General features: G+C 38.4%; 1 protein-coding gene and 1 pseudogene across 2 annotated transcripts; both read right to left on the bottom strand.

Moving 5' to 3' along the window:
* Positions 1 to 449: 449 nt before the first annotated feature.
* On the bottom strand, positions 450 to 1014 carry LOC308251755 (DCN1-like protein 1; annotated as a pseudogene). The gene has a single exon. The product of its transcript is annotated as a DCN1-like protein 1 (transcript).
* Positions 1015 to 3763: 2749 nt separating this feature from the next.
* On the bottom strand, positions 3764 to 4684 carry LOC308249750 (olfactory receptor 7A10-like; the record flags this gene model as incomplete). Its single annotated transcript, XM_080671545.1, has 1 exon — positions 3764 to 4684. The coding sequence occupies one exon, from the start codon at positions 4682 to 4684 to the stop codon at positions 3764 to 3766; it is 921 nt and encodes a 306-aa protein (XP_080527671.1).
* Positions 4685 to 12216: the final 7532 nt, after the last annotated feature.

The raw sequence follows: 12216 nt of genomic DNA, 5'->3' as shown, positions 1-12216 counted from the left end.
AATATATCACCCCATTGGAAGTGCTATCAGCATAGTCTTGGCAAATATCCCAAAGCATATATTTCAGAAGTTTTTAGAAATTTTTTGTAATGTTCATGTTTAATTCTTAGGCCAAACTGCTTTCTAATGAAGACAGCATTGTGCTTTGTGCAAGAATGGAAACCTCAAAATAATCACCATAAAGCTTCTGGGAGAACAAACTAGAATGGTCCACAGATATAAGATGAAACCCACAATGTTGGAGTTTTAAATGGTTAGAGAGGCCCCGACTACAATATAAGCATAAGCCACCATTAGAAGAGTGGAATATGATATGCTCCAAGATGTATCCTTAAACTTTCATTTGAACCCTCAGTCTGAATTATAAGGATTAATCTTCAGTTCAGTCCAGCCAGCAGAAATTGACTATGCAATTTTTCATTGTATTTAATATACAGACCATGTATGTTCTAGAAGGTTCCTTTAGTGTACATCGTTGTACTTTTTGTCCCAGTAATTTGGGGGCATGCAAATACCACAAAGTCATCAATAAAAACAGGCCATGCTCCTTTTTCATCATAATTAGACATGTCACCTGCAATCATTGCACTGAAGTCTAAAAGAAAATTCCAAGTATCTTTTGCCATTGATAGTTTATGATGTCCCAACAAAAACTTATTCCATAAGTCTAAGAATTTAAATCTTTCATTAAGCACTAAATTACAGTAGGCAATGGACATTTCTAGATCTAAAACCTTTTTGTCCTGGATCCTTTGCAAAATTAAAAGTAAACTGGTAAGAAATAAAAAAAAGTAAACTGGGAAAATCCTTAAATCGTCCTGGTCCTTTCAATCCCTGTTCCATCTTGGGTATCTGGGGTTCTGTGCTGTCACTTCCTAATTCTGTCAGGCCCTGCATGAACTCTAGTTTGGAGAACTTGCACTGTGTTGCTGCTCTGAACTTCCACGCAGTGATCAACCCAATAATGCTGGCTGGGCATGAGTGCCAGGTCATCACAGAACTGCTATATGCCATCTAGTCCAATTTTATTTTTACCTTGAGGATCTTTGTGTCTTGTGTATAGATATTCCAACTGATCCTTTTACACTGTTTCCTATATACAGTTCAGGATTTGGAAAACAATTTGGTCTGTTGCAACATCTAACTTCCAGTCATTTTTTAAAAAAACATGTCTGCTTTTTATTGTATTTTTAAAATCTTTTAAAAGTACTAATCCTCCATAACGATGCTATCAGGAAGCATTAAGTGACATAAATAAGTTTGTAAAATACCATAAAGCACAATTTTTTCATTAGATAGTCCTAATAATATACACTAATAAAAGAGAAACATGCAAATTGACCGTCACTTTGCGACACCCACCAGCCAATCAGGAGTGAGTGTGAAAATTAACCCAACAACAAAGATGGCTGTAGCCCTGCCGCTCTGAGCCTCTGGGTAGCACGCATGCAGGTGTGGAGCAGCCGGGCGGGGCGGGACACCTTCTATGAGGGAAGGGTCTGGGGCTGAGGGAGCTCCAGGAGTGGCACTCCATCCGGAGCGAAGACAGAAAGCAGTGGCCAGAGCGAAGGCCTGGGTCCTGGGTGCCAGAGGAAAACGGGTGCCAGCAGCCAGGGGAGGGAAGGCCTATTGCACGAATCTTCGTGCAATGGGGTCTAGTATTTGATAGGAGTCTTCATCTTATTAATACTCTAGAGCACTGGTGGGCAAACTGCGGCTCGCGAGCCACATGTGGCTCTTTGGCCCCTTGAGTGTGGCTCTTCCACAAAATACCATGGCCTGGGCAAGTCTATTTTGAAGAAGTGGCGTTAGAAGAAGTTTAAGTTTAAAAAATTTGGCTCTCAAAAGAAATTTCAATTGTTGTACTGTTGATATTTGGCTCTGTTGACTACTGAGTTTGCCAACCACTGCTCTAGAGTATTTATGACAACTGGGAATAATTTATGATGTATTGAGTTTAAAACCACAACAACATACTACAAATGAAAAGTGTTAAAGTATTAAGAAGCAAATGGTACTTAAAAGAAATATCATGACATACTGTGATGGAATGTAAATTTATGAATGTCTCTGACATATATTAGCAATTAAAAGAATCTTTTTGTTTTTGTTTCTAGTAAATGAAATAGATACATTTAGTCCATATCTGTCAGATTCAGACTTAAACAGTCTTTCTGAGACAGGCAACTTACTGCTGGTTTTTCACTAGGTTGTGTGAAGATCATAACATAACCCAGGTTATCCTTCTGCAATGACTTAAACTTGATCATGTTGTGTCCTCCAGGCATTTCCCTCTTCCTCCAGCTCCAGAGTGAATGGAGGATAGACGGCTCCTCTCCTGGGCTCCAGTTCATGCACAGTGTGGGGCAGCCCTTGGTGCAGCTGAGGAAGCAGCTATGGCCTATGAGAGGCAGAGAGATGGGGGCAGGTTTTAGGAGCCCTGTGTGAGTTTTCCCATGGGGGCGGGGTCCTCCCAGGCATGTGTGATTCATCCTTTGATTATAAATATTGAAGATATTCCTGAGTGTAAAGGACTTCCTGAGTGTAAATATATGATATTTAGATTGTTCTCTCACTGACCCTTTGGTGGATTTGAAAAAAGTTTAGAAAAGAGGAAATATTTAATTTAGAGCATTTAGAAGGAGTCACATTTGGCTGAAGCAAATTGAAAAATTTCAAACAGAAACAGGAAAATAGTTCAGAAAAAAACACATAAAACACTCCATGTAATTCTTCACTCAAATGAATAAGGAACCTTACACATGGACATCATATTCCACACTTTATTTTTTATTTTACTATTATTTTATTATTGAGTTTTTTAGAGAAAGAGGAAAGGAGACATAGATACAGAGGTAGACATAGATAGATGATAGATAGATAGATAGATAGATAGATAGATAGATAATAGATAGGTAGACAGACAGATAGATAGAAGTATCAATGTGAGAGAGAAAGATTGACTGACTGCTTCTTGTATGCACCCCACCTGGGATGGAACCCACAACCTAGATATATGCTCTGACCTGGTATCAAACACACACACTTTTTGGTGTACAGGAGGATGCTTCATCCAACTGAGCCATTGGGCCAGGTTAATATTCCACACTTTAATGACCTGCAGCATGAAAAATATTTTTGTAGAGTAATAAATTGTATGGCTGTTTTTTGCTTCATCATATTTAAGGTCATCTCTGACTCTAACCATTAGATCACTCTATTTATTAAAATGTATGTATCCATGTAGACACTTCTTGGAAACATGTATTGAGTAGTCATTTTTTGTCAGTGGCTAAGATAGGCATGTAGACACACAGTTGAATAACAGAATGAAGACTATAAAACCAGAAGACCAGCTATAAAACATACTAGCATGTTAAAGTCTACAAAATCAAGAAGAGTTGTAAAGGTAGTGCTATAGAAAATATCGATGAACATATAAGTGAAAACTTTGGTCTCAGATTTTCCCCTACAATAAAATTATGTAAATGACCTTAGTAGCCAAGTATAGTTTCTCCCTAGGGGTAGTATAATTCATGACTATTCTTTCAGAAAAACAATAGAAAATTTACTTGGAATGATATATGTCATAAGAGAAGAATTTATACTAAAGTAATTCATGTTAACCCTTGAGTTAAATGAATATTTCCAATTCCTTATGGTCCAAAGATTGGATTAATTTGTGTCAGAACTTCTCTCTTTGGGCTAGAAACCTGCATTCCTGGGCAATTCTTCAGCCTAGTACAGTTGGCCCTGGGAAAGCTTACCTGACAAGGAATCTTTGCAGGGCCCTCTTTATGTCATTGTTCCTCAGACTGTAGATGAAGGGGTTCAGCATGGGTGTGACCACAGTGTACATCACTGAGGCTGTTGCACTTGAGTGTGCATTTTGGGTAGCAGCAGAGCTGAGGTAAACTCCAAGGCTAGTACCATAAAATAAGGAGACAACTGAGAGGTGAGACGCACAGGTAGAAAATGCTTTATACTTACCCTGAGATGATGGGATCCCACATATGGAGGCAATAATCTTGGAGTAAGAGTAAAGGATCCCAGCAAGGGGACCACCGCCTAGCAGCGCAGCTGAAAAGTACATTATAATGTTAAGAAAGTTGTCAGAACAGGCAATTTGGACCACCTGACTGAGTTCACAGAAAAAGTGAGGAATTTCTAAGTCTGAGCAGAAGCGTAGACCCAACACCATTAAACTTTCTAGCAAGGAATTTAGGACACTCATGATCCAGGACACCAGTACCAGCAGTCCACAGAGTCGGGAGTTCATGATGACCATGTAGTGCAGGGGGTGGCAGATAGCCACAAATCGGTCATAGGCCATTACGGTCAGGGTTAAGTTGTCCAACATTGCAAAGAGGATATAAAAATACATCTGTGTGATGCAGCCCTCATAGGTGATAACTTTGCTGTGAGTCTGTATATTCACTAGCATCTTTGGGATGGTGGTGGAGGTGAAACAGATGTCTATCAAGGACAGGTTGGAGAGGAAGAAGTACATGGGTGTGTGGAGGTGGGAGTCTGAGCTGATGGCCAGGATGATGAGCAGGTTTCCTAACACAGTGATCAGGTACATGGAGAGGAAAAGCCCAAATATGAGGGGCTGCAGTTCCAGTGCCTGTGAAAGTCCCAGAAGAAGAAATTGTGAAATTTGTGTACCATTGCTTGGTTCCATGTGTTGGAGGTGACTACAAAAAAAAGATATAAAAAAATGAATAACTAATTTTCACATTAGCAAGCATTAGTAACTGAGAATAAATGACACATTTATATTTTAGAGTCTGGAAAATAGTTTCCATTTTTGTTGTGCAATCTGGTTCCCATTAATGTTTCTCTATTGGCATTTCTCATTAGAATTTCCTTTTCTAACACCAACCTGTTCTTCAAACGTAATGTACTAGTATACTGCTGCTTTACTGAGGATATTTTTCATTCATTTGAGAAATATATATTGACTATAGACCATATTCTAGGCACTGTTCAGAGTATGGGATGCTTAAAAAAGAGTCTACAAACTAATGATGGAGCAATAATATAATCAAATAAAAAATAATATAACAAATCCGATGGTGAAGATGCTATAAAGAAAAGTAAATCACATTAAATGGAGAGAATGGATAGAGAGTGTTCTTTTTTTATAGAGTTTTGCCAGGACTTGCCAACGGCTGACACTTTAACACACACCTCAATGAAGACTGAGCGAGAGACTAAGTGGGAAAGTGTTTCCCAGGGAGAAGGAACAGCCAGTACAAAGGCCCTGAGGAAGATGGTGTTTTAGAAAATGAAGGCTCGGGAGTTTGAAGATAGCACCATGTGGGCGGATTATTCTTGCAGCTCCTCCCAGAACCAAACTGGCAATAAAACTAAATTAGGGAATATTCACCCTGAATTACCAACTGAAGACTAGCTGAAGAGGAGACTTTTAAAGAAGGAAGTGCAGAAACTACCTTTAGAGTGATAGGAAGGTTGTGGTTTCGGGAGGGGCTGGCACCACTCCCATAGGGCAGGCCAAGTTGAGGAGGGATATCTCAGCTGTGAGAATTTCCCCTAGAGTAGTGAGGCCTGTATACCAGGCTGGGCTCCCGAGCTTCCAGGGCCAGAGCCAGGAACACCTGCCCACATAGCATCCAGCAGTGAAAAGCAGCAGGGCTTCTACCAGCAGGGGCGATGGAGCCTGCTGGAGATAAAGCCACTTTGTTTTAATTTACTTATATATTTTTTATTTTTAAAATATTTATTGTTTAAAGTATTACATATGCCCCCTTGTTTCCCCAATTGACCTCTTCCAGCCCGCTCCTTGTCCTCCAGCCCATGCCTTCATCACCCTATTCTCTGTGTCCATGGGTTATGCATATATGCATATAAGTTCTTTGGTCTCTTCCCACTCACCCACCCTCCCCTGCCTTCCCTCTGAGATTCAAAAGGCTGTTCCATGCTTCTGTGTCTCTGGATCAGTTTTGTTTGTCAGTTTATTTTGTTCATTAGATTCCACATGTGAGTGAGATCATGTGATACTTGTCTTTCTCTCACTGGCTTATTTCACTTAGCATAGTACTCCCCATGTCCATCCATGCGATTGCCAATGATAAGAGTTCGTTCTTTTTTATAGCTGTGTAGTATTCCATTGTGTAAATGTACCACAGCTTTTTTATCCACTCATGTGCTGATAGGCACTTGGGCTGTTTCCTAATCTTAGCTATTATAAATTGCACTGCTATGAACATAGGGGTGCATATATTCTTTCTGATTGTTATTTCTGATTTCTTAGGATATATTCCCAGGAGTGGGATCATTGGGTCAAATGGGAGATCCATTTTTAATTTTTTGAGGAAATTCCATACTGTTTTCCACAGAGGGAGCCACTTTGTTTTTTAAAGGGTCAGATCACAGAATTTTAGTTCACAGCCACTCACCCTGGCTTCAGTGGAGGGAGAGTTGTGTGGACTAAAGTCACCTGAGAAGAGTCAGGGATTAGAAGCATTGGGGAGAGACATGGAGAGTAGCTTCCAGGATACCTGTGCTCAGTCATCCTCCCCAATTCTGTAGCAGCCATTTTCCTGAGAGGTGCAAGCCCCTCCTCTCAGCTGCAGAGGCCCAACCTACAGGCCTGGTCAGACTCAGGAAGCATCAGTGACTGGCTTTGAGGTGAGGCCATTCTTCAAACATTCCTGGGAATCTACTGGCACCTCCCCCTCATGGAAGAGCTGATAGAAATTACTGACTTCCAGCAGACCCCACTGGCCTGCCTATGAGTGTATTCACCCTGCAAGGTTAGGGAAATACAGTCTAACCTGGGTTCTCAAATGTCACCCAACTCGAACAATTCAGTTCTTGACCAAGTTGTTCAGAGAAACCATGTCTTGAGTGTCAAACAAATTTTGTGCATGATCAAAAGCGTCTTGCAAGACACAAACAAAGGAGAGAATGAGAGTCAAGTTTACTGTGCTGTGAATAGTTTCATGTAGTTTTTTGCTGTTGTTTTTGTTTTGTTTTGCTTTTGTTGTTGGTGAAATGGGTGATTAGGACAATTTTAAAACCTAAAGAGGCCATCAGATGTGCTGATGTTGCTAAGGGCGTTAAAGTGCTCACAAAACAAAGATCATAGGCAATTGAAGAGGTAGAAAAACTGTTGTTGATTTGGATAAAGAAAAGCAGTTAGCCTGTGACAGCATTTTGGAGGCAGTGACATGTGAAAAAGTGAATACTGCCGACCTGGAATGAGTGATAAAAGTACTTCATTAAAGGCTATTCAGGGGTCGTTCAATAAATTAAGAAAAGAAGTGTTTGTTTCTAGATTTTATGTACTGTAGCTATGTACTCTATATAATATGGTTAAAACAGGAAATCATTTGGGGGTCTGGAACAAAGTAATTCGATTTACATTATTTCTAATGGAGAACAAATGGTTTGGTTTTCAAACAAATCTCTTGTCAAACAGCCTTCTGGAATGAATTAAGTTTGAGAACCAAGGTTACACTGTATTCTGGGAGAGTCTCAGATTTGTGGCTCTGGGACAGGGGAACACAACACACCATCTTCCCTAAAGTCTGAATGGCACCTCCCCCTCATGGGAGATACAGAGGTCCCATCTTCCCTATTCTGCCAACAGCCCTTTCAGAAACAGTTTTTTCAGTGACTAAATCTGATAGCAAGTGGGCATATGTAGGTGGGACAAGGCAGACCCCAAAATGCCTTGGGATGTTTGCTGACCCACCTTTGAGGCCCAAGCTGCTATAAAGCTGGCCTTGGAGAGCAGCCTGGTCCCTCCTCTGCAGTGAAGCTCAGTGGAGGCAGCCACAAAAGGGGGGTCACTTCAAGCTTCAAATAGGTTGCTGAGAACCAAATGTGAGCAGCTTCTGACATTGGCTAGCACCAAAGTCCCTACCAGGAGGCCCAGAATCAACATACAAAACAGTCAGCCTCAGACAACATAAGAGAAGGATACAAAGGGAGATTCCAGGAGCGCACGAAACTCTGTCTAGAATGAACTCCACTTTGTTTTTTTATTTTATTTTATTATTTTCTTTTCATTGCTTTGTTATTATTTTCTCTCTCTCTTTTTTTATTTCACCTCTCTTATTTTTCTCTTTCATTTTTTATTCTATTTTTTCTTTCACTTATTTTTTCCTTTTTCACTGTTTTTCACCTTATTCTTATTTTTTATCTCCATTCTTTCTTTTCATATTCTCTTCCCCATTTTTTCTTATTGTATTCTTATAATTTTCTTCTTTTATTATTCTTGTTTACCTTTCTCTTTCTTTTGTAGTTGTTTTTGTTGTTGGGCTCCTTTGTATGTTTTTGTTTTCCTTCTGGTTTTGTTTGATCAGCACCTATAAAACAGCTCACACAATGTGGTTGAGGTTGAGCCTTACAGTCAGGCAGACTGAGGATGGATCCAACCCACAAATGGCCCAACATCTATCAAGACCCAGTTACAACAGAAAAGCCCCCAAAACACACACACAAGGGACATTTCTAGAGCATCCAACTCAGGAGATAAAGGAGGCTGCACCACTGGGCCCTACAGGACACTTCCTTTGAAAGACCACCCCATGAAGACTAGGAGTCATAGCATTTCTATCTAATACATAGAAATAACATCAAAGAAACAGCTTGGGGAGAAAAGATTCAACCCCCGAATGAAATAAAAGGAGGAATCTCCAGAAAAAAAGCTAAATAAAATGGAGGCAAGCAATTTATCAGGCATAGAGTTTTAAGTAATAGTTATAAGGATGCTCAAGGAACTTAGTGAAAACTACAAGGAACATAATGGGAACTACAAGGAACTTAGTGGGAACTACATCAGCATGAAAAAGGACATAGAAACCATGAATAAGAACAATTCAGAAATGAAGAATACCACCTGGTGAAAGAAATAGACTTACAAGTCCAGAAACCACAAACGTTTCAAACAATAGGAACCCAAAGAGGCTCACCCAAGACACATCATAATTAAAATGTCAAGCATTAAAGACAAAGAGAGATTCTAAAAAGTATTTAGTTACCTACAAGGAAGCACCTATATGACTGTCACCTGATTTCTCAACAGAAAATTTGCTGAACAGAAGGGAGTAACAAGAAATATTCAAAGTGATGCATAGCCGGGACCTACAACCAATATTATTCTACCCAGCAAAGCTATCATTTAGAATTGAAGATCAGATAAAGAGCTTCACAGACAAGAAAAAGCAAAAGGAGTTCATCTCCACCAGTCCAGTATTACTGAAATATTGAAGGATATTCTTTAAGAAGAGGAAGAAGAAAAAGAGAAAATATAAACAATAAAATGGCAATAAATACATATCTATCAACAAGAATCTAAAAAATAAAAATAACAAACATAGAATCTAAATAAACTGATGAATAAAATAGAAGCAGGGGTGCATGGGAACATGGAGTAGACTGATGAATCTCAGAGGGAAGGGATGAGGGGAGAGGGGGAAAACTTCAATTAAAGAACTTATATGTGTATATGCCTTACCTATGGACACAGACAATAGGGTGGTGAAGGCCAGGGGCAGGGCAAGAACCCAGTGGAGGGTGGCAATGGGGAGAAAAAGGAGGGCATCTGTAATATTCTCAACTATAAAGATTTAAAAGAAAAGAAATGAAGAACACCATATGTGACATTAAGAATACACTGAAAAGAATAAAAATTAAGCTGGATGAGGCAGAGAAAGAAAAATAAAAAAGAATTTAAAATAATGAGAATAGTTTAAGGGAAATTTGGGAAAACTTCAAATGTAACAATATACACATCATAGAAGTAGAGAAGGAAAAGAAAGTGAAAAAAGGATATAAATCTAGTTAGTAGAAAAAATGATAGAAAATTTCTATAACCTGTTAAAGGAAAAATTTACACATGTTCAGGAAGCACAGAGTCTCAATCAAGGTGAACTCAAGAGAACCACACAAAGACACATAATATTAAAATGGCAATGGTTCAAGACAGAGTAATAATCTAAAAGGGAGCAAGAGATAAACAGTTAGTTTCCTACAAAGGAGCTTCCATAAGGTTTTCAGATGATTTCTCAACAGAAACACTGTGGCAAGAAGTGAATGGCATGAATTATTCAAGGTAATGAAAAGCGAAGTTCTGAAACCAACACTACTCTATCCAGCAATGCTTTCATTCAAAATCAATTATGAAGTAAAGAGCTTCCCAGACAAGAAAAGGCTAAAGGAGTTTAACACCATAGAATAACATCTAGCCCAGGGCTTTTGTTTCCTAAGAGGTTTTTTGTTTGTTTGTTTTTGTTTTGTTTTGTTACCTTTTCAATTTAATCAGTTGTTATTGGCCTATTCAGGTTTTCTGATTCTTCCTGGTTCAGTTTTGGAAAATTGTATGTTTCTAGGAATATGTCCATTTTGTCCACATTGTCCAGACTATTGGCATGCAGTTGCTCATAGTATTTTTTTTACAATCCTTTTCTCTGTGGTGTGAGTTGGTACTTCACTACTTCTGTTTCTGATTTTATTTATTTGGGTCCTCCCTCTTTGTTTCTTGATTGCAAGAAATGTTAAAGGGACTACCTTAATAATGAGAAGAAATAGAGAAACATAGGCATAAAGAATTAAAATGGCAATAAATTGGTACCTATCAATAATAACCTTAAGTGTAAATGAATGAGGTGCTTGAATCAAAAGACATAGGGTAGCTGAATGGATAAGAAAACATGACCCAAATATATGCTGTCTACAAGAGACTCACACAAGATGAGATTGATGGATGGAAAAAGCAAATTTCCATGCAAATGGAAATGAAGATAAAGCCTGGGAAACAATATTCATATCTGACAAAATAGACTTCAAAATGAAGGCCATAACAAGAGACAAGGAAGGTCACTATATAATACTAATAGGATTGATACAACAAGAGGATATAACCCTGTTAAACATATATGCACCCAATATAGGGAAAACCAAATATATAAAAATAACTTCTAGAGGACTTAAAGGAAGAGATCAACAGCTGTACAATCATAGTAGGGAACTATAACACCCCACTGACATCAGTGGATAGATTTTCTAGACAAAAAAAAATCAATAAGAAAACAGTGACCTTAAATAACACACTAGAACAAATGGATTTAATTAATTATATTCCACCCAAAGCAGCAAAATATACATTCTTATCAAGTGCACAAGGAACATTCTCAATGATAGACCACATGTTAGGACACAAAATAAGTCCCTACAAGTTCAAGAGGATTGAAATCATATCAAGCTTCTTCTCAGATCACAATGGCATGAAACTAGAGATGAAAAAAAAACAAAAACAAAAACCCAAACCTTCAAACACATGGAGGCTAAATACCATTTTAGTAAACAATGAATGGACTATCAATGAGATCAAGAAAAAAAAAAGAACTTCCTGGAAACAAATGAAAATGGACACACAACAACCCAGAATCTATGGGACCCCAGAAAAGCAGTCCTGAGAGGGAAGTTTGTAGCACTACAGGCCTACCTCAAGAACCAAGAAAAATTTCCAATAAAGTATTTAAGTTGTATTCCCTACAACTTAAAAAATTAGAAATGAAACTACAAGAAAAGCTTAGAGTAAGTAGAAGGAAGGAAATAATAAAGGTCAGAGTGGAAATAAAGGACATAGAGACTAAAGAAAAAATATAAAATATCAATGAAACCAAGAGCTGGTTCTTTGAAAAGATAAACAATATAGATGCACTTTTAGCCTGACTCATCAAGAAACAAATAGGGAGGACCCAAATGAATAAAATCAGAAACAGAAGTACTTAAGGACCAACTCACACCACAGAGAAAAGTTTTGTAAAAAAATACTGTGAACAACTACATGCCAACAATCTGGACAATGTGGACAAAATGGACATATTCCTGGAAACATACAATTTTACAAAACTGAATCAGGGAGAATCAGAAAACCTGAATAGGCCAATAACAACTGATTAAATTGAAACAGTAACAAAACAAAACAAAAAAACTCTCAGAAAACAAAAGCCCTGGGCCAGATGGCTTCACCTGGGAGTTTTGCCAAACATTCAAAGAAGTAACACCTATCGACCTCAAACTATTACAAAAACTTTAAGAGGAAGGAAGCCTCCGAAGCTCTTTTTATGAGGCCAGCATTATCATAATAACAAAACCAGATGAAGACACCACAAAGAAAGAGAATTACAGGCCAATATCCCTGACGAACATAGGTGTTAAAATCCTCAACAAAATATT

Source organism: Plecotus auritus, assembly GCF_963455305.1.
Source record: "Plecotus auritus genome assembly, chromosome: 6".
Taxonomy (NCBI): Eukaryota; Metazoa; Chordata; class Mammalia; order Chiroptera; family Vespertilionidae; genus Plecotus; species Plecotus auritus.
The sequence above is the reverse complement of the archived record's forward strand: the minus strand, read 5'-3'. Positions and strand labels throughout refer to the sequence as shown.